This window comes from Myxine glutinosa, chromosome 8 (genome assembly GCF_964187855.1).
Source record: "Myxine glutinosa chromosome 8, kmMyxGlut1.1, whole genome shotgun sequence".
Taxonomy (NCBI): domain Eukaryota; kingdom Metazoa; phylum Chordata; class Myxini; order Myxiniformes; family Myxinidae; genus Myxine; species Myxine glutinosa.
In genome coordinates, this window is record NC_136268.1 from 27,037,646 (window position 1) to 27,060,912 (window position 23,267).

The 23,267-nt window shown below is 40.9% G+C and overlaps 1 protein-coding gene across 2 annotated transcripts in view; it reads right to left on the reverse strand.

The window, feature by feature from the left end:
* Window positions 1–23,267, reverse strand: part of MED25 (mediator complex subunit 25) — an 84,911-nt gene that overhangs the window by 9,406 nt on the left and 52,238 nt on the right. For both annotated transcript variants that reach the window (XM_068124162.2, XM_068124163.2), the window contains exons 12-14: window positions 21,617–21,700; window positions 21,243–21,328; window positions 169–226 (exon numbers count right to left, since the gene is read on the reverse strand). In XM_068124162.2, coding sequence (XP_067980263.1) covers window positions 169–226; window positions 21,243–21,328; window positions 21,617–21,700 — 228 coding nt within the window. The remainder of the gene's footprint in view (window positions 1–168; window positions 227–21,242; window positions 21,329–21,616; window positions 21,701–23,267) is intronic.

Sequence of the window (23,267 nt, forward strand, 5' to 3'; positions counted from 1 at the left end):
AATCAAAGGACAGGGAGAGACGATGGCAAGTCACAGCAATGCTGACAGATGATGGCCAATCGGGTGATGCAACAGAAACCGGGTGAAAAGCTGAAAGGCCCACACTTTAAGAATGATTGTACAAAGACAAAGTACAGGTATAGTTTTGTTCCAAAATCGAGTTCTTACCAGTAGCAGTTGAGGGATCAGTTGCATGATCAGCTTCGAAGGCCATTGATCAGTTTTCCTGTAATATCAACACTTGTGATTATTAATACAATTTCACAACAGACTAGAACGCCACTAGAGCATACTCCCGCCGTGGGTTTAGTTGGAATAATACGTTTTGTTTAACATCCCCTCTCCCCAAAACAATAAATGAAAAAGAAAGTAGGCCCTAACTGTCAGAGAATTAATTTTGATATATCACGGAATTAGAGGAGAAAAACATCATTTAAGAATAAAAATAAAAGCTTTAATGCAGTAAAACAGAAAAACCTTTCCCAAAAAAAATTCCTGGATCCAGAATAATATCCTGAGCTTCACCAAAAACTAATCAATTCTTCCTTATCCCAAGAGCAATCATCCCACCAACTTTCATCCAAATCCGTTCAGAACTTTTCCAGATATCTTGTTCACAAACACACGAACATACACACACGGACGGACACGATCGAATGCATTACTCCCTGGTGGGAGTAATAAACCTGAAAAATCACAGAGCCAGAATTATTTATTTGGTCTGGGAAGCCCATGCGAGGTTTCTTCTTCTTCAGCCTCACAACCCTGGATGAATATACGATCTTTTTAAAAAAAGTTGGAATGTTGCCAAATCTGTTTCATTCGTTTGTTAATATACCTCAGCCATTGACAAATCTGGAATTATAATTTTATTTGAGGTTCAAATTAACCCGGGAGATTGTGTCAAACAATGCCTGCAAGTCTGTACATGTGATAAATAATTAATCGTCCACAGTCGAAGACTCTTCTTCTTCATGCAATAACAACTTCTAGCTTCCAGTCCGTACATCCAATCATCTTCAAATTTTGCACACTTGTTACTCTTCATGACTTCTACGACAGTATGAAGTTTCACGTCGATCAATGAAGTGGTTCAAGAGATATAAATGTTTTTATTATTTGCGTTTAATTAACGATGTCTGCCAAACCACATGACCTATCGCAAATTCCAAAATGACATTTTAGTAGACTGATATGCTGAACAGATCTGTGAAGTTTCCCCTTGATTGGATCACAAATGAGGGAGGAGCTAGGTTTTAAAGGTTTGTGCTTAAAAACGTCATAACTCTGAAACCATGCGATACATGACATCATGCTCGCTGACTTTTTTGATCGTCATGGGTATGCGATTGTGCCTGCAAAGTTTGGCCTCGATCTGTTCAGGCGTTTTGGAGAAAATTGGATTTTAGTGTTTTTCACTCAACACAATATGGCGGCCGAACCACGTGACCTGTGACATCATAATTACCATTAAAATATTCTACAGACCGAGTCCCTCCTATGGTGAAAATTTGCTCTCAATTGGTCCAATTATTGCAGAGAAAATGGTTTTTAAAGGAAAACAGAAAAAGAAATTCCCAAAATTTTTTCCTGGATCCGGAATAATATCCTGAGCTTCACCAAAAACGAATCAATTCTTCCTTATCACAAGGGCAATCATCCCACCAACTTTCATCCAAATCTGTTCAGAACTTTTCCAGATATCTTGTTCACGAACACACACACACACACACACACACACACACACACACACACACACACACACACACACACACACACACACACACACACACACACACACACACACACGGACGGACACGAGCGAATACATTACTCCCTAGCGGGAGTAATAAACCCCAACCCCTTATTAGTAGGAGAAGGGGGTTCTGAAGCACACTAAAATTTAACATTGAAGTCAATGGAGAAAATTAAGGTTAATTATTGACTCACTGGATTTTCAATTATATTTTATCCTCCAATTCCTTCCCATTCTCAAGATTTTAAGATGGTCAACAGACATTCTCTCATCTGACGCTCATTCTCACTCACTACTTTCGTTCGCTGTTAGTCGGCGCATTAAAGACACCCCATTCTCCTACAATTTGTGGTGGAAGGGAAAATTGGGGAAGGGGAATTAGGGAGGGGAAGAAGAGGGAGAAATGGGGGAAGGGGCAATTGGGGAGGGGGGACTGCATTTGATTATACTCACTAACTGGACCAATTAATATTTGTTTATGTTTTATTTTAGTGAATAATTTAATTTTCTCATAACTCTCATCATCATCAAGTATATTCACAAACAATATGTTGGAACTTGGTTCTTGGTACAAGTATCTTTGTTGAGCAGAGATGAAATGGCTAAATCACCAAGAAAATATTATTTTAAGCAAAGAAGCATCTATAAATATTACCTTATAAATGGAGCACTGTTTTAATACGGAGAACCCCGAAACAATTATGAAGTTAAAAAAGTTTGTTAATAAACCTAAATCTATTCTGGAGGCTGTGGAACAATGTGATAGATACTTTAAAACAGCTCTAAATAACTCCTTTAAGAAATCAACCCCACTAACTATTATACTTGGGTGCTCAATACAAGATGAAAAGAGGACCCATTTTTAAGAACAACTCTTAGACTACAAAATAATTATAAAGAGTTTCTTGAGAGCTGTCTCATAGAAGAGCTACTCAGGATTGAGGAGGATTGTAGTCCAGGAATAAGGTATATTTCTATCTTCCTAACCCCCAAACAACAACTTTAATCCTCCCATCCCTGTATAGTAGAGGATTGTGAAGTGTCAACCTATTGCTTACAAGGGTATTATCTGCGTTGAGTTTCTTCATCAACATCAAAACCGAATGATAAAATCTTAACTCCATTATCACTTGGATGCTTCATAACTCGTCTCATTCCTTCTGGATTAGTTTCTAAGATCCCAAGACCACCAGATTTTAGTTTCTTTAACTCACTCTTACAATGTGAATATTTTATCGTGCCAAGAGAGACCTCCTCAAATATTTGACCTTCGTTGCTCAATCAAATATGTTCCTCCATTGAAATGTAGTAACAATCTTCACCTTCTACTTCTCCTAGTCACATTGCTCCGGTTGTTGTAGATACAATACGAATCATAGGGTGTTTAAAAAAAAAAAAAAAACTTACAATCTTTTCATTTTTACTATTCAAGAGCCTAGATTTATGAAAAAATTTTCCTGAAGCAGATTTACCCACAAGATTAAAAATAATAGTTATCATTTATGTATGTTATCGTTTATAAAATAAATAAAAAAATCATTTAGTATCTCATCTTGTTTCACAACAATATATTTTCCAGTCGTATGTTTCATATTATCCTCAAATTCCTTTTCAAATAAAATATATATATATCAAGTGTAAGAGCTAACATCAATCCCCCCCAAAAAAATAACAGACACACAAAACATACAAAAAAGGAAGCGGGAGACAAGATGGGGAGAGAAGGGGAAGCACACAAGTACAACAGCAGAGAACAGGGACAACGGAAGATCTGTAGGAGGGAGAGGGCTTGGGGGGGGGGGAGGCATGGGAAGGTGGGGGGGGGGGGGGGAGGGAGGTGAGGGCGGTTGGGTGGGAGAATTTTATCTTATTTTCCCAAACGGGTAAAAAAGAATCATTCATTTATATATTTGGAAAACAAGTAATCCAATTTTTACAGGCTTTTTGATAAACTATGTTTTATCCTGAGTTCAGGTTTAATTTTAAGCTAATCCATTATTTTATTTACATAACATCTTGTGTTGATATTTCCCAGAAAATGACAATCGTGAATAGCAAATAAAATCAATCCTTGAAACATTACCCTAATTTTATCAATCTCTTCCGTTGTAAGGAAAGGTGTATTTATCAACCTCATACTTAACGTAAATTTATCTTATTAATCTTGTCAAGTAATTCATTTTTGGTGTAATATTAAAATAGTTATGTTTCTTTAAAAAAATTTTTATCATCATTAATTAAAAGATAATCACAGAATAAATATTGCTTATGAACTTTTGACTCTGTGTTTAATCCCACTCTATCACAAGCTGGACAATTCTCCAATTTATCATATGGGGTATCAGGGAATTGAAGAGGCTCAACATCTCGTATATAATTTAGAGTCATCATATTTATATAGTAAAACTTTACTTTAAATTTCATCTTCACTATAATCAATGCTTTCATAATCATCATCTATAAAACTACTTTCATAACTATCGTTTGAACACAAACTCTCAGTGTCATAACTGTCTTCTGTTCCAATAGAGATAATATCATCACTATCATAATTCCCAAAATCTTCACTTGAATAATGACTCATATTTAATTAGTAGAAAAAACATTACCATCTATATCCATATCTTTTTTTTCATTAACAGATTCATCTACCACAATTTTTATGAATGATCGTTTTATTGTGGTACCACAGATTTGTGGTATGATAGTACCACAATTTTTATATTAAAGGTAGTTTTGAAATGGTTCTTAATGACCACTGAACAAAATGTCATTTCACCTGATATATTAACATCCTTCATTTCATCAAGATTTACATTTTTAGGGTTGTTAAAAAAAATACAAATTTATCCATGCTTATTATGAATGGTTTTATCTTCTCTTTCTAAAGCTTCATCCAGAAGGGTTTTCTTTTCTGATACTTTTACTTTTTTCATTGCCTTTTCCAGCTTAAAATAGATTGCTAAAAGTAGAGGTGAAACTTTTGTTAGAGCTACGTTAATTGATGTTCTTCCAGATATATTAAAAGCCCTTCTACTGAAGGAAATTGAAGAACTCATATTATCACTCATAAATGGTTTATCCAGTAGTTGTTCAATTTTACATCCTTGACATATTTCTCAATATCTTTTACAAATGCAGATTGAGTGAAACTTGTCTTTTGTGTCTTGATACATTGTATTTATGAAGTAAAAAAAGATTAACCTTCAAAAAAGAGACTACCTATAATAAGTGGTTTTCAACGAGATTTTCATCAAGAAAATTTTATTTTAAGCGAAAACGTATCTAGAAATTACCACGAGATTTTCATCAAGAAAATTTTATTTTAAGCGAAAAAGTATCTAGAAATTACCACTAGATTTTCATCAAGAAATTTTTATTTCAAGCGAAAAAGTATTTATAAATTACCACGAGATTTTCTTCAAGAAAATTTTATTTTAAGCAAAAAAGTATCAAAAAATTACCACGAGATTTTCATCAAGAAAATTTTATTTCAAGCGAAAACGTATCTATAAATTACCACGAGATTTTAATCAAGAAAATTTTATTTTAAGCGAAAAAAGTATCAAAAAATTACCACGAGATTTTCATCAAGAAAATTTTATTTCAAGCGAAAACGTATCTATAAATTACCACGAGATTTTCATCAAGTTTTTTTACTATATAAATAAGGTGAATACAACATATTGCGACGTTTGTAATCGTGAATATCATAAGCGTGCTTTGGCAGGCCATCTAAAAACAAATAAATAGCACCGCAAAGCGGGCATAACCCCTCAGCCCATGCATGGTGGGAACCAATTTCAAGATGGCTGCAGTGGCGGCCATATTGAAAATCGCAGCATGCCCATTTTTGAAAGGAACCTTCCTCTACTCAACCTCAACACACACTGCAAAAATGGATTTAATCGGACAAGCCGTTCTGCTTGAAATTGACGGAAACCAATTTCAAGATGGCTGCCGTGGCCGCCATATTGAAAATCGCAGCGCACCCATGAACCTTCCTCTACTCAACCCCAACACACACTGCAAAAATGGATTTAATCGGACAAGCCGTTCTGCTCGAAATTGACGGAAACCAATTTCAAGATGGCTGCCATGGTGGCCATATTGAAAATCGCAGCGCGCCCATTTTCGAAAGGCACCTTCCTCTAATCAACCCCAACACACACTGCAAAAATGGATTTAATCGGACAAGCCGTTCTGCTCGAAATTGACGGAAACCAAAAGTTGACGGACGCCCGGACGCCCGTGACGACAATACCCCTAAGCCCAATTTGGGCTGAGGGGTGAAAAGCATAGACGAAATACTGGAGAACTGCCTCCAGAGTCTAATGTTATACACACTGTGATGTCTGTTCTAAGGATGTCTCAAAGGTCTGTTATAACAAACACCTCACAACAAAAAAGCATAGACGAAATGTTGGAGAACTGCCTCCGGCGTCTAATGTTAAACACTGTGATGTCTGTAGTAAGGACATTAAAAAGGGAGGCTTTACGTCTCACCTTCAATCATGCAAACATAAGACTATGTCTGGATACTCAATTGAAAAGAGTGATAATGCATTTAAAGCACTCCATCCTCCATCCAGCGTCCTTAAACGTATTTTTAACTCGAAGGTCACAAGAAACTCATTTTGCAATAAATGTTCGTTTCCCATAAATCGTACACTTTCAAAAATCCAATCTCACCCCTCCCCTCCAAATCTTCCCCATAACCCCTCCCCTCCAAATCTTCCCCATCACCCTTCCCCTCCAAATCTTCCCCATCACCCATCCCTTTCAAATCTCCCCCCTTGCCCCCTCCCTCCTAAACTACCCCCTCACCCCTCCCCGCCAAGACGCCCCCTCGCCCCTCCCCTCCTAGACTCCTGCCTCACCCCTCCCCTCCAAATCTCCCCCATATCCCATCCCTTTCAAATCCCTCCCCTTGTCCCTTCCCTCCCAAACTCCCCCCTCACCCCTCCCCTTCAAATCTCCCCACCCTCATTGCTTCTCAATTTCCCCCCTCTCACTCCCCCTCCTCAAAGCGTCCTCCCCGCTTCTTCCCCCTTCAAACTCTCACCTCCATCTCCCCCAACCTTCTGCCTCGCTCTTCCCCCTCCTCAAATAACACCTCATTGTGGCTCACCCAATCACCATCAAACCTTTTGTCCGCCCCATCCTTCCCTTTCTCCGAGCTATTCTGAAATCTCTGACACACCTTCAACAGCTCTCCCTACCTCTTCCACCTCTTCCACATCTTACCCTACCCCTCCTCCCCCCTGTTCTGTATCTGATGCTCCCCCTTCCTCTTCATTAACGGTATGGACCTCAAACATCCGGGGCCTTCGTTCAAACTTAACTGATCTCTCCATACAGGTTGCTTCTGTCAAACCAGACGTGATCTGCTTAACAGAAACTTTCCTCCTTTATGATGTCTCTGATTCCATAGTATCTCTCCCGGGCTACTCCCTCCTCCGGTATGATAGACCTGAGCCTCGTCCTGGAGGCGGGGTTGCTATCTTTATCAAAAACTCTCTTCCTCACTCGCCCTGCACTGCACTCTCTCCACCTCACCCACAGGAATACCTCTGGCTACGGCTTCCACTTCGCTCCCACCTCTTGTTCATATGTGTGTTGTACCGTCCACCAAACAGTGATGACTCCATCTACATCTCGCTGTCTGATGATATGGACCAACTTCTATCTACTCATCCCAACTCTCTCTTCCTCATATGTGGTGATTTCAACTGTCATCATGCCAGTTGGCTGGGTGTGGGTACCTCTCTCACCAGCCATGGCTCCTCAGCAAAGGACTTCTGCGACTCACTGGGACTGACACAATCTGTCAATTTCCCGACCCGGATCTCAGTCAACGGAACATCTTCTCTTCTGGACTTGGTTATGACTAACTTCCCTGAAAATGTCTGCTGCTCTTCTTCTGCTCCGATCGGATCATCTGATCATGTCCTTGTTAAAGCGGACATCTCTCTGACCATCCTCAGGGAGCCTGCTCAGCGTCGACGAGTCTGGCATTTCACTCAGGCCAACTGGCACGGTCTTCAAGCAGCCATCAATCATCTGGACTGGTCTCCCATCTCTACCACCTCTGACATCAACTCATCCTGGGAATTCTTCCAAAGTAAATTGCTCTCTCTCATGCACAGATTCATCCCATCTCGTCTTCAGTTGTCATACCCTTCCTCCCGTCCATGGTACACGGAATCTTGTGGTGAGGCTGTTGCCCAGAAACAACTTGCCTTCGTCTCCTGGAAAGCAAATCCAACGGAAGGAAATCTCATTTCCTTTCACAAAGCCCGAAACAAGTGTGTGTCCACCCTCAGGAGAGCCAGGAAACAATATCTCTCCGTTCTCAAGACCGAACTCTCTTATCTGTCTCCCTCTTCCAAATCCTGGTGGCGTCTGGTCAAATCCGTTTCTGGTGTTTGTTCCCCCTCCATCCCCTCCCTTACCTCAAACGGCTACACAGCTGACTCCGCACGTGAAAAAGCTGAATGCCTCAACTCTGTGTTTGCCTCTAAATCTTGTGTCCCAAACCCATCCCTCTCTGTACCCACCATACCCAGTCGTACCCTGCTGCTCCTGGACTCCGTGTCCTTTCCTCCTGACAAGGTGGAAAAGTTTCTGTCAACCCTCGACTCTGATTCTGCAACTGGACCCGACGGCATCAGCCCACGGGTCCTAAAATCCTGCTCTGCTGCTCTATCTCACCCTCTCTCTGTTCTCTTCACCCTCTCTTTTGCTCAAGGTCAACTGCCATCTGCTTGGAAATCAGCCAACATCACCGCTTTGCACAAAAAAGGTGCAAAAACAGATCCTAGCAACTACAGACCAATCAGCCTTCTCCCAATTATCAGCAAAGTCATGGAATCCATCATTGCTTCTGATATGAAATCTTTCCTCTTCTCCAATGGCTTGATCTCTGATCATCAATTTGGTTTCAGACCAGGTCACTCTACTCTGGACATGCTGCTTCTGCTGTCTCAACAATGGATGGAGGTCCTAAATGCCAAACAGGAAATTAGAGCTGTCTCCCTCGACATATCACGTGCCTTCGACACGGTCTGGCACCCCGCTCTGCTCACCAAACTCTCCTCCTTTGGTATCCATGGAAATCTCCACGCATGGCTGGCGGACTTCCTCTCTAGTCGTCGTCAACGTGTGGCCCTGAATGGGTTTCTCTCATCTCCTCTTCCTGTTCAGGCTGGAGTTCCCCAAGGCAGTGTTCTGGGCCCCGTGCTTTTTCTGGTCTTCATCAATGATCTCTCTGACTCTCTCGAAAATCCTCTCTATCTCTTTGCTGATGACTCCACTCTCTGCCGCTCCATTCCTCTTCCCTCAGATCGGCAGTCTGCTGCCTCCTCACTCTCTGAAGACCTGGACAAAATCACAGACTGGTCAAACAAGTGGAACATGTCTTTCAATCCTGACAAATCTCACACTCTTACTATGTCTCTCCGAAAAGATCGACTGGACAACCCTCCCATCTACTTTCTCAACAATCCTCTCCAAGAAGTTCTGTCGCTCAAGATTTTGGGTCTCACTATCTGCCATGATCTTTCTTGGGAAAACCACATTTCCAAGCTGGCCTCCAAAGCCAGTCGCCGACTGGGCATCCTCCGTCGTGCGAAGTCCTTCCTCGGCACACCTGAGCTCCTCACCACATACAAGGCTTTCATCCGCAGCTCAATGGAATACTGTTCTCCCCTATGGGCCGGTGCTCCTGCCTCACACCTAGCTCGGCTTCACGCTGTTGAAACCAAAGCTTTCAGAATTATTGGAATCTCCCGCGATGAAGCTATCTCTGAGGGCCTTTCACTCACTCACCGCAGGCAGGTAGGTGGTCTTTCTGTCTTCTACCGACTCCTCTCCGGCCTTGCACCCCCAGCTCTCTCTGTGCTCTGTCCCCCAACTATTCCTACAGGTCGCACAAGATCTGCCAGCAACCCTCTGATGGTTAAACTGCCGAAATCTCGGCTCTCCGTTCACCTTCACTCTTTCATTCCTCTTTTCTCCCGCCTCTGGAACAAACTCCCTCACTCCCTTCAATCCCACTCCTCCCTCCAGGTCTTTAAAACAGCTGTTCACCACCATCTCTTATCTTCCCCCATCCAAAACCTTGATCTTTTCTACCCCCGCTAATTCACCCCAGATCCACCTTGTTTGAAATTCCAACTTCTTTCCTGGAAGTCCTGGCAGTGTCCATATGTTTTATACCTCTCCCACTGTCCCCTTCCCACGCCCCCCCCCCCCCCCCAAAGCCCTCGCCCTCTCTCAGATCTCTCGATGTCTCCATGTCTCTCGGTCCCTGCTCTCAAATGTTGTGTTTGTGTCCTTCCCCCTCTCTCCCCATCTTGTCTACCGCTCCCTATGTTATATGTTTTATGTGTCGGTTTGTCTTTCTGTGTGATTAATGTTCGCTCTTTCACGAGCCTCGATCTTGTATACAACAAAAAAAAAAAAAAAAAAAAAAAAAAAAAAAGGACATATGAAAATAAGAACCTTTCGATGTGAAGACCCAGGACCACCTTCAATAGCCGAGGCAATTGATATGATTAAACCAAGTTTTGAAATTCTAATTAAAAACACATTAAGTGAAATGAATACTTTAAAGTTTTATATGAGAGTAAAAATGAATATGGTAAGAAAAGGTGATGAAGAAACTCCCTATATGTATATGAGAACAGACCCTCACTTTATCACATAATTCAAAGCTTTCTTAGTTTGTGATGTTTATGATGAACTCCAAAGACAAGAACTGGATGTTGATAACACTGTGGTACTGTGGTAGGTAGTGGATTTAGCATTGGTAAAATCATTTTCCTGGATATGCACATATTGAAATCAGAACCGCTTCATGCTTCTTCTTATATTGATTTACCAAGAGAAATTAAACTTAAAAAGACGGTTATTAATATTCAAAACAAAGATAATAAATGTTTTCTATGGTCTGTTCTTGCTCATTTACATCCTTCAAAAAAGGATCCTGAAAGAGTATCTCATTATAATAAATATGAGGATATGCTGAATGTTAAAGACAAAGAGTTTCTAATGTCATTAACTGATATTTCTAAATTTGAGAAAATGAATAAACCGTCTTTTAATGGATATATTTAATGGATTTAATGTATATGGATTAACGGATACAAACAAAGTTCAGATATTGAAACTTACGGATGACTACAAAAATGATAAAACACATATTGATCTTTTTATTATAATTTGGGAGAAACTTCACATTATGCTTACATCAAAAATTTATCAAGATTAACCACTTCACGAGTAGTCAATAGAAAATGAAAAACATGTCCTTGTAAACGATGTATCAACTTCTTTCATACGAAAGAACGATGAAACCAACATTCAAAATATTGTAGTAATAATTCAACCGTAATTACTATGCCAAAAGTAGGTTCAAACATATCACTTAAAGATTTCAACAAGCCTATAAAACATCCATTTGTAATATACGCTGATTTTGAATGTATCATTGAAAAGATAGATACTACTTCTCCAAATCCTAAACAATCATACACAAATAAGTATCAAAAACGTACTCCTTGCGGTTTCTGCTATTATGTGAAATCATCTATAGGTGATAAATATAGCAAGTTAGAACTTTATAGAGAAGATGCTTCAGAAGAATTTGTTAGACGACTGGAAAAGGACTGTGTTGGATTAAGTAAGATAATGAGAAAACACAATGAGTGTTAGTATAATTAATTTAACAAAAGAAGAGAAAAAGGAATTTAAGTAGAACAATATCTGTCATATTTGTGGAGGAAATTAGTGAAGGTGTGAAGGTAAGATCATCGTCATCTCACAGGTTCCTATAGGGGTCCGGCTCATCAAAGTTGTAATATTAATTATAAACTCCCCTCTTTCATTCCAGTCTTTCTTCACAACAACACACACTATGAAACACATCTATTTATAAAATAATTGAGTAAAACACCTGGAGACATTTCAGCCATTCCAAACACAGATCAGAAATACATCTCTTCCACAAAAACAATTCATATATCTCACATAACTCATATCAGATTTCTTGACACATTTAAATTTATGTCAAGTAACTTTATCTAACTTAGCATCAAACATAAAAAAGTTTCCTAATCTTAAATCACATTTTTCAAATCAAGAAGATATTGAACTCCTATCACAAAAGGGAATATATCTATATGATTATATCATTATATGAACTCGTTTGAGAGGTTTGAAGAGGCACAACTCCCCTCTAAAGAAGACTTCTACAACAAGTTGAACTTCAACAACAACAAAACCCATATAACTGATAAAGATTATACTCAAGCACAAAATGTTTGGAAGAAGTTTAATATAAAGAATCTCGGTGAATATCATGATTTATATCTTAAGACTGATATGCTCTTCTTGGCTGATGTGTTTGAGGCTTTCTGAGAAGTTTGTCATAACAAGGATTCATATGGACTAGACCCCTGCTCATCTATCTATAATTCCAGTAATCTCTGTATGTGTGTTTGTTTGTTTGTTTGTTTGTCTGTGACCGCTGTTTCTCGACAACCACGGGTCCGATATACTTTAAACTTGCCAGGTATATTGCTGGGGACCCGAGGATGTGCCTTTTCAAGGTTTCATATTAATCGGACAATTACTTACCGAGCTATGTCCAAAAAACGATTCAACCAATCAGAGAGCAGCGAGCTATCGCGTGTGCCGAACGTGGCGAACACACTCTGCCTCGGACGGCACATTTGAGAGCGTATTCATTTATTTCACGTTGGCAAACTATGTTGCCGCTATGTTGGCGTTAAACTATGTTTTAAAACTAATTAAAACCATTTCATGTAAATAGAGGGGGGGGGATTGTCACTGTACTCGCAAGCCGTTCGCCGTTCGCTTTGGCGTTGCGAATGGACCAAAACATTTCATGAACCAAACCATTTCATGTAAATAGGGGGGGGGGGGGGATTGTCACCGTACTCGCACCCACGTACCCACGTACCCACGTACGGGCATTGCACCCACGTACGGGCATGCCCTAGTTATTATAAAGCCCCAGGGTCGACTTGGAGTGCCATAGTAAAAATGACAAAACAGGCTTTGGATTTAATCGGTGATATAGATATGCTTTTGATGATCGAAAGGCTAAAAGAGAAGGAATATCTCAAGTATGTTCAAAGAGATATGCTAAAGCACACAACAAGCCTGGTGTTGGCTTAGCGGTTAGGGTGCCAGCTTGGGATCCTGGGTTCGAATCCCAGTCAATCGCTGAATTAACACCAGGGGGGTTGACTCAGCCTGTCATCCTTCCGAGGTCGGCAAATTGAGTACCAGCTTGCTGGGATGAATGATCCCGGTGTGTACCCCGGTTTAGAATAGGTACACCGTATCCCTGCACATCATAAGAGGCGACTATGGGTTGGTGCCAGGAAGGGCATCCAGCCATAAAAACATTGCCTCAAACAGGGAACCATGATCGTCATGGGGCCCGCAAGGCCAACCCCTGCTCTGGCGGGGAAAATGGCCTTAAAACGATCATTCTATATTTATATATATATATATATATATTGTTGTGGATATGAGGATTGTATTTTTTTTATTGTGTGTTTTATTAATATTGCTCGATTCTGGACCCTCCTGCCTCCAGTGTTGTGTAAAGGTCAAAGGGCGTCCCATAATTAGTCCATAAAGCATACACGTCAGCCAATCATAGATTTCCCCCTGGTTGATAGTTATATCTTTATTATGTGTATTAGGGTAAGGCCTTGTCTCCCATTAAGATGACACTCCATTGCACCAAGTGAAATAGATAGATTCCCTTCATTCTTCATTCCCATTCCCAAAACCTCCATTTCCCCTTTCGTCATTGCCAAGCCTCGATTGCCAATTACATCCCCTCCAAAACCACCATTGAACATGTGCTCGGGTCGGGGAAGAAGGGGCGTGCCCGCCGTCGTCATCAAGGGCGGAGCCAGAGGGTCGCGCGACCAACCAGGGCCGAGGTGAGCACACCGATGGGCGTGTCCAAAAGGCCGGCGGCTTGATCGCCGGAGGCGTTATAAAAGAGCGCGCGCAAGAAGCAAAGTGGTTGCATTGAGTTGTCGGTGGTGAGGAGTGATTGGACCAAGAGAGAGAAAGAGTGGTTGGACCAAGAAAGAGAACATAGAGAACATCCAAGGAGAGGACATCCCGGAAAGCACAAAGCCTGCTATTCGTCGCCTTGCTCGCCAAGGTTGGACTGAGCAGTAGTTAACAGCGAGAAGCCTGTTGTAGTCCTGGAAAAGCGCGCGACGTCCACCGCAGCAGCAGCAGACAACAGCCGCTTGGGGCCTGGACGGCGGTTTTGAGCAGGGCCGCGAAGGAACGGCGGCTGCTAAACGCGCCGATCGTGCTGCAGGACCCCCTTGGACCTTCCTCTCCCTCCAGCCATCCACCTCCTGCCTTTCCACCCTTCTTGTGTACGTGAGTTTGTTCTGTGTGTCTTGTCCCTGGGTATTTAATTAAGTTTGTATAAGCTAGGTTGCACTGTGTCTAAAATCTTCTGTAAATTATTTTATTATCTTTCCTTCTTCCTTGGTTATTTTGAGCCTGTATATAGTAGGAATAAATTTAGTAGTATTTTCAACTTTTTTTTCGTCTTCTTCTTCTTCACATCCGTGTCGCTTTTGTCTTTTCCATATTGAATATCTGTGGCGCGATCCGGCCAACGTTCGGGAATCGGGGTAACTGTTAGGCCGCGGTGCCATCCGCTCGGCAAACCAACATCCTTATCCGTGGGCCGTAACAATATATATAATATATATATATATATATATATATATATATATATATATATATATATATATATATATATATATATATATATATATATATATATATATATATATATATATATATATATATATATACAGTGGAACCTTGACTTACGAGTGCCCCAACTTACGAGTTTTTCGAGATACGAGCCGTCGCTCGGGCGGTTTATTGCTTTGAGATGCGAGCCGAGATTTGAGTTACGAGCTTTCGCCACCCGGTCACGTGGTTATCTTTCCGTGAAAGTACAGTATCTGTCGTATATCGCTGCATTTTTGTTTTCGCATGTTTCTTTATTTTGAGTTTACGCCGCCAGGTGGGTTCCGGTCACGTGGTTATCTTGACGTGCACGTACAGTATCTCTGTCGTATAGCGCTGCATTTTTGTTTTCGCATGTTTCTTTATTTTGAGTTTACGCCGCCAGGTGGGTTCCGGTCACGTGGTTATCTTGACGTGCACGTACAGTATCTCTGTCGTATAGCGCTGCATTTTTGTTTTCGCATGTTTCTTTATTTTGAGTTTACGCCGCCAGGTGGGTTCCGGTCACGTGGTTATCTTGACGTGCACGTACAGTATCTCTGTCGTATAGCGCTGCATTTTTGTTTTCGCATGTTTCTTTATTTTGAGTTTACGCCGCCAGGTGGGTTCCGGTCACGTGGTTATCTTGACGTGCACGTACAGTATCTCTGTCGTATAGCGCTGCATTTTTGTTTTCGCATGTTTCTTTATTTTGAGTTTACGCCGCCAGGTGGGTTCCGGTCACGTGGTTATCTTGACGTGCACGTACAGTATCTCTGCCGTCAACTTGTTCAGAGTGCCGGCGATAGCTCGCCTTCTCTTTGTGGAAAACACGGTACTGAGAAGAAGAAGAGGATGATGTGCTTGGATATAAAACACGCAATCGTCGAAAAACATGAGCGAGGTGCCGAGGAGGACGTATATATAACAGCAGAGGAGAAGAACATGCCAGGCCACAACTTGTTCAGAGTGCCGGCGATAGCTCGCCTTCTCTTTGTGGAAAACACGGTACTGAGAAGAAGAAGAAGAGGATGATGTGCTTGGATATAAAACACGCAATCGTCGAAAAACATGAGCGAGGTGCCGAGGAGGACGTATATAACAGCAGAGGAGAAGAGCATGCCAGGCCACAACTTGTTCAGAGTGCCGGCGATAGCTCGCCTTCTCTTTGTGGAAAACACGGTGAGATCCTTAACATCCAACAACTAATGGGACGCAAACGGGGCGCCCAGTTTAGCGGTACACACATTGATGAATCACCCTGCCTGTGATTCACCCATGACAGGTTATAGCTAGGTCGGGATTCAAACCCAGGCTGGACAGTTTAGACTTTAGAGTCAAGTGTGCGTACCTCCAGTCCAGGCCATCCTGCCAGCTTGTATGCTGCATACAGGTGAAATATAAAGCGCGAGATATTTTTATATATACTGTATATTTAAAAAAAAATTGGTGTGGTTTTTGGCGGGCTGGAACGGATTAATAGCATTTCAATGCATTTCAATGGGGAAATTTGATTTGAGATACGAGCAATTTGAGTTACGAGCTCGGTCACAGAACGAATTAAACTCGTAAGTCAAGGTTCCACGTATATATATACAGTGGAACCTTGACTTACGAGTTTAATTCGTTCTGTGACCGAGCTCGTAACTCAATTTGCTCGTTTCTCAAATCAAATTTCCCCATTAAAATGCATTGAAATGCTATTAATCCGTTCCAGCCCGCCAAAAACCACACCAATTTTTTTTTATATATGCAGTATATATAAAAATATCTCGCGCTTTATATTTCACCTGTATGCAGCATACAAGTTGGCAGGATGGCCTGGACTGGAGGTACGCACACTTGACTCTAAACTGTCCAGCCTGGGTTTGAATCCCGACCCAGCTATAACCTGTCATGTCGGTGTTTCACAGGCAGGGTGATTCATCAATGTGTGTACCGCTAAACTGGGCGCCCCGTTTGCGTCCCATTAGTTGTTGGATGTTAAGGATCTCACCGTGTCTTCCACAAAGAGAAGGCGAGCTATCGCCGGCACTCTGAACAAGTTGTGGCCTGGCATGCTCTTCTCCTCTGCCGTTATATACGTCCTCCTCGGCATCTTTTTCCAGAAGCGCCCTGTCTCGTCACAGTTGAAGATTTGCTGGGGGATGTATCGTTCGGCTTCTATCAGTTCGGCAAAAGTTATAATAAAATCTTCAGCTGCCTTCACATCTGCCTCACCAAGTCGACAACACGCACACCTCGCTCATGTTTTTCGACGATTGCGTGTTTTATATCCAAGCACATCATCCTCTTCTTCTTCTCAGTACTGCCCTTGGCACTCAATTACTTAGGACCCATGGTTAAAACTAAGAAATTTTCCAAAATAACCAACATGCGAAAACAAAACAGCAGCGATATACGGCAGATATGCTTGCACGGCAAGATAACCACGTGACCGGAACCCACCTGGTGGCGGCTGGCGTAAGCTCCAAAATAACCAACATGCGAAAACAAAACAGCAGCGATATACGGCAGATATGCTTGCACGGCAAGATAACCACGTGACCGGAACCCACCTGGTGGCGGCTGGCGTAAGCTCCAAAATAACCAACATGCGAAAACAAAACAGCAGCGATATACGGCAGATATGCTTGCACGGCAAGATAACCACGTGACCGGAACCCACCTGGTGGCGGCTGGCGTAAGCTCCAAAATAACCAAAATGCGAAAACAAAACAGCAGCGATATACGGCAGATATGCTTGCACGGCAAGATAACCACGTGACCGGAACCCACCTGGTGGCGGCTGGCGTAAGCTCCAAAATAACCAAAATGCGAAAACAAAACAGCAGCGATATACGGCAGATATGCTTGCACGGCAAGATAACCACGTGACCGGAACCCACCTGGTGGCGGCTGGCGTAAGCTCCAAAATAACCAACATGCGAAAACAAAACAGCAGCGATATACGGCAGATATGCTTGCACGGCAAGATAACCACGTGACCGGAACCCACCTGGTGGCGGGTGGCGTAAGCTCGTAACTCAGATCTCGGCTCGCATCTCAAAGCAATAAACCGCCCGAGCGACGGCTCGTATCTCGGAAAACTCGTAAGTTGGTGCACTCGTAAGTCAAGGTTCCACTGTATATATATATATATATATATATATATATATATATATATATATATATATATATATATATATATATGTGTGTGTACACAACAAATATCTTCCTGGTAATGATGCAACAAAAGATAGCTCTTACTTGATTTATTATGATGCTCACAATTTGTATGGATGGGCTATGTCTCAGGCTTTACCTTATGGAAAACTTAAATGGGTAAAAGAAAATAATTATGAAAAGGTTCTACAAGATATTGTTATATGAAGTCAAAGTGAATCGGATAAATCAAAGGTAGGATATTATTTTGAGGCTGATTTAAAATATCTGGAAGAACTACATAACAAACATAAAGACCTACCCTGTGCCCCTGATAAGATGAAACCAAAGAAGGAATGGTTTGGTGATTTATCAACAATCATTTTCTACTTAAGGAAAGCTTACAGAGAAACTACTTACAACATTATGTGATAAAGAAAATTATGTTCTATATCCAAGGCATTTGAGACAATATTTGGCTGCTGGTATGAGAGTAAAGAAGATTCATAGAGTTTTAAAGTTTAACCAAAGTCATTGGATGAAAACATATATTGACTTTAATACAAAGAGAAGAACAGAGGCAAAAACAGATTTTGAGAAGGACTTTTATAAATTGATGAACAATGCTGTGTTTGGAAAGACAATGGAAAATGTTAGGAGCAGACAAAATATAAAACTTGCTACATCTTGGAAACAAGCATCTAAATTAATTAATAGACCCAGTTTTCAAAGAGTAGAGGTGTTTTCAGAGAACTTTTGTGCTTTTCACATGATTAAAGAGAGTATTGAAATGGATAAGCCTATTTATACAGGAACAACAATTCTTGACTTCTCAAAATTATTAATGTATTACTACTACTACAACAACTTAAAGAGGAGATATGTGGATGATATAAATTTACTTTATATGGATACAGACAGTTTTATTTTAAAAATCAATACAGAAGATATTTATAAGGATATGTCTCAAGATATTTATATTTATGATACTAGGGCATTGCCCGTACGTGGGTGCCCGTTCCGTGGCCAAAAAAAAAAAAAAACGCTACCCGTACGCTCTACCCCGCCCGTACGCCCGTAAACAAAAAAAGCAACGCTCTTCGCTTCCGCCCTTCGCTCTGACTGAATTGGGAGAAATAATGCGCATAAGAAATCGAATTACGTACCGTAATGGCGGTCAGCTCGTAACGCGCTCAGCTCCGCTCGTCTCACATCGGCCACGCCTACGCAACAGAGCGTTCTGTGATTGGCTGCCGGAAGATAAGTCGTCACTGTCCGGAAGTTCGCAAATCGCAGTTAGGATGAATCGTTTTAATTTAATCGCAGTTTGAAAAGAGGGGAAAAAAGAAAAGCCTTGCCTTGCTGCAAACAGCTGCTGCAAACAACAACAACATGGAAGGCTGCACTGTCCGGAAGTTGGCATATCGCAGTTACGATTATTTTAGTGTTAATGGCCAATTATTCAATTAGCGCCAACGTATTTTGGCTGTTTGCAATTTAATCGCAAGGAAAAGTAGAAAGAGAAGAGGGAAAAAAAGAAAAGCCTTGCATTAACGCATTAACGCTTGCATTGCATTAACGGTTCGGCACACGTGATAGCTCGCTGCTCTCTGATTGGTTGAAGCGTTTTTTGGACATATCTCGGTAGGTACTTGTCCGATTAATTACAAACCTTGAAAAGGCACATCCTCGGGTCCCCAGCAATATACCTGGCAAGTTTCAAGTATATCGGACCCGTGGTTGTCGAGAAACAGCGGTCACAGACAAACACACAGACACACAGACACACAGACAGACACACAGAGATTGCTGGAATTATAGATAGATAAGTAATTATAATCAAAACAACACGTTGTTTTCTACAAAGAATAAAAAGGTTATTGAAAAGTTTAAAGATGAATTGGGTGGAAAGGTTATGAGTGAATTTGTGGGATTGAGAGCGAAGGCTTATGCGTATAAATATATTGATGGGGATGTTAAAAAGAGTGATAGAAAGTTGAAGGGAATAAAGAAGAATGTAATTCAAGTGACTATCAATTTTTAGCATTATTATGATTGTTTGATGTTGAGAAGGGAAGAGTACAGAAGGATGAATCCAATAAGAAGTTATAAACATCAATTATATATGGAGGAGATAAATAAAAAGGCATTCGGGGCTTTTGATGATAAGAGGTTTATTTTAGATAATGGAATTGATAGCATCCCTTATGGATATAAGTGTTAAGCAATAAGATTAGTATAATTGTTAAGCAATAATATAAGTGTAAGTGTTAAAATAAACATGTGTTAAAACATATTAAGATAAACATAAGTGATAAGATTAAAAACAGGGGAGGGGGGTGGTTTATCGGGCTACCACCGCCTTTTTTACTGATATATAAATGATAGAAACAAGGAATAACCAAACCAAAGAGTGGAGAAAAACGCAGCCTTGCTATTTAAATGAAAAGTATAACAAATGTGAAAAATATCAAATAGGTCTTATTGAAAAAATAACCAAAAGAAAGGCAAATAAAACAAATAAGCGAATAAATTTAAGTACAAATAAGTTAGAGGCTCCTCCCAGAGGAGTCAACATCCTTGAATGGACAGAAAATTTTGATGGTTGCGAAGAAATCAATGGGAAAATAATTTATGACATGTGGCTCAGGAGGTGCTTAAACAAGGACATTAAGAGAGGTCTATCATTTCATCTCAGCTCAACAAAGATACTTGTACCAAGAACCAAGTTCCAACATATTGTTCGTTAATATACTTGATGGTGATGAGTGTTATAAGAAAATTAAATGATTGCCTAAAATAAAACATAAACAAATATTCATTGGTCCACTTCGTGAGTATAATCAAATGCAGTCCCCTTCCCTAATTTCCCCTTCCCCCAATTTTCCCTTCCACCACAAGTAGTAGGAGAATGCGGTGTCTTGAATGCGCTGACTAACAGCAAACAAACGTAGTGAGTGAGAATGAGCGTCAGCGTATATTTGTTGAACATCTTCAAATCTTGAGGATGGAAATGAATTGGAGGATAAAATCTCATTGAAAAACCAGTGAGTCAATAATTAACCTTAATTTTCTCCATTGACTTCAATGTTAAATTTTAGTGCGCTTCAGAACCCACATTCTCCTATTACACCTCTTGCCCTCATTCTTCTCCAAGGTGTCCTCTACTCTGCTGTTCGTGCATTTCCCACCCTCCACTGTATTCTATACTGTGTTCCAACTCTTCAATGAGCCGTGACTTTATGTGGAGAATCCCCAAGTGATTAGATGTTACAATCAAGACATTTATAATCAGAAGGAAGTCTTGCTCATGGTCACACAATTATAGTTACAGCCACACAGGACATGTACTCTGCAGCCATCATTCAAAACGTACATCTTATGGTAAAAATGTGGAGTGTATTTGGTCTAAAGCTGGTACAAACCCCAATACCCACACACCTCCCCTCCCAAACCATCACCACTATCACCATCTCCCTCCACCCACGCCTGTGAAAATGCCATCTGCCCGTGTTGCATAAACACGTACAGAGTTTCCCCGTGGTTGACAAACACGTGGCAGGCGAGAGACCGAGTCAGCTTAGCGTTCGCATCCATCGACAATGGTTTGGGTTTCTACAACACAAGGAACCGGGACAGAGCAACCGTCAAACACTACAAAGCTGCACCACATGCTCACTACAGTTGCCTCTGTTGAAGCCAGCATTTAATGCATGAAGAAAACATTTCGTATTGTAAAACAACCTTGATCAGGTATCCAACATGTTATATATGCAGCCAGTATTCTTGGCTTTTTGATTCGATTTCTGGAGAACTTTCATATGTGGGTTTGGAGAAAATATGGTGGCTTCAAGAAGTGAGAATCAAGTGTGCCGAATCATAATATCGAGTTACATATCTCACCTCCTGCCACTCGAGAGAACCCGACCACACTGGGACCTTGTTGGGACCCGCGGGTGCTTGCCCGGGCTGCACCACCCCAGGTGACTGTAAGGTAATAGCAGTACAGCAAGCACCGGTACATGTGTGATCAGATCACAATTAAAAAACTAGAAAGCATCTGAAAATGCAAAGCACGTCCACATCCGCTTTGCATTCAGACTTCTTCTTCAATATAAACATGATGAAAACAGCTAAAAATTAGAACGACACTTCGATATTGCGGCGTCAACCGATATGCCTTGCCCACATTATTACATCATCATACATACTTGTACCAAGTTCGATTTAAAAACATTCAACTGTTCTCAGGTATCACATTTTTAACTGACATGACCTTTGACCTTTGATGCAGAAATCTAATCAGTTCATCTTTTCATCATAATATATACTTATACCAAGTTTGGTCAAAATCCCATCACTGGTTCACAAGTTAGCGCAGTAACAGAATTTTTACCAAACGGGACCTCTGACCTTGACCCTATGATCTAATCAGGTCAACATTGCATCACGATAGATACTTGTTCCAAGTTGGACTTAGTTCCCTTCGGCCGTTCTTAAGTTATCACGGTAACGAAAACTAATTAGGGGATTCTGACCTTTGACCTCTTGACCCAAAACATAAGTTCATCTTCGCATCAAAATACATACTTGTACCAACTTTGGTCAAAATCCAATCACTGCTCCCACAAGTTATCGCGGTAACAGGAGTTTACCTAACATGACCTCTGACCTTTGACCTCATGACCCCAAAATCGAATCAGTTCATCTTCACATGATTATACATACCATGCTTTTAGCTGTTCTCAAGTTATCACGGTAACAAAAACCTATCACGGACGGACGGACAACCCGAAAACATAATGCTTCCAACGACTTAGTCGGCATAGGCATAAAAAAATTAAAATAAAGAGATTGACGATTTTCGGTGGCCTTGACCTGTTGACCACAAAAGCAATAGGCTCCAGTAACCAAATATGCAAACCCTGCTCAAATGAAGTCAATCAGATGGAAATTGACGATTTTGTGACCTTGACTTCTTGAGCTTCTTGGCAGAACACAGGCTATACTCGATTAATTGGGCCACTGACATATTGATATAACCAACATTGCTTTTTTATGCAACCCTGACCTTTCACCTTTTGATCTAAAAAAAAAACAAAAAAAAACAAAAAAACAATCGGCTCCTAACTTTTCATTGATGAATCAATTCAGTGACCCAATAAACAAATTCTAAAATTTTCAGGTCAAATGGATGAAAATTGATTACACTATGCAACCTTGACCTTTGACCTTTTGACCAAACTATTAATTAGTCTTCTCCATACTCTCGCAATAAAACTTTGGCTAACGAGAAACACGAGCTCACGAGCTAACGGGACGGGCTAACGAGAACAAAAATCATGGTAAACACATTCTGCATCACCACTTTAAGATCAGCACAACTGGAGGGTCAAAGGTAAAGGGATGGCTTTATGACAAACTACAAGGTCTTGATTCACAGATTGATGGAGTACTACTCTCCCCTTTGAGCTGGCACCCCTGCCTCACACTTTGCCCTTCTTGATTCCATGGAAAGCAAAGCCCTGAAAATCATTGGGATCTCCCGTGAACA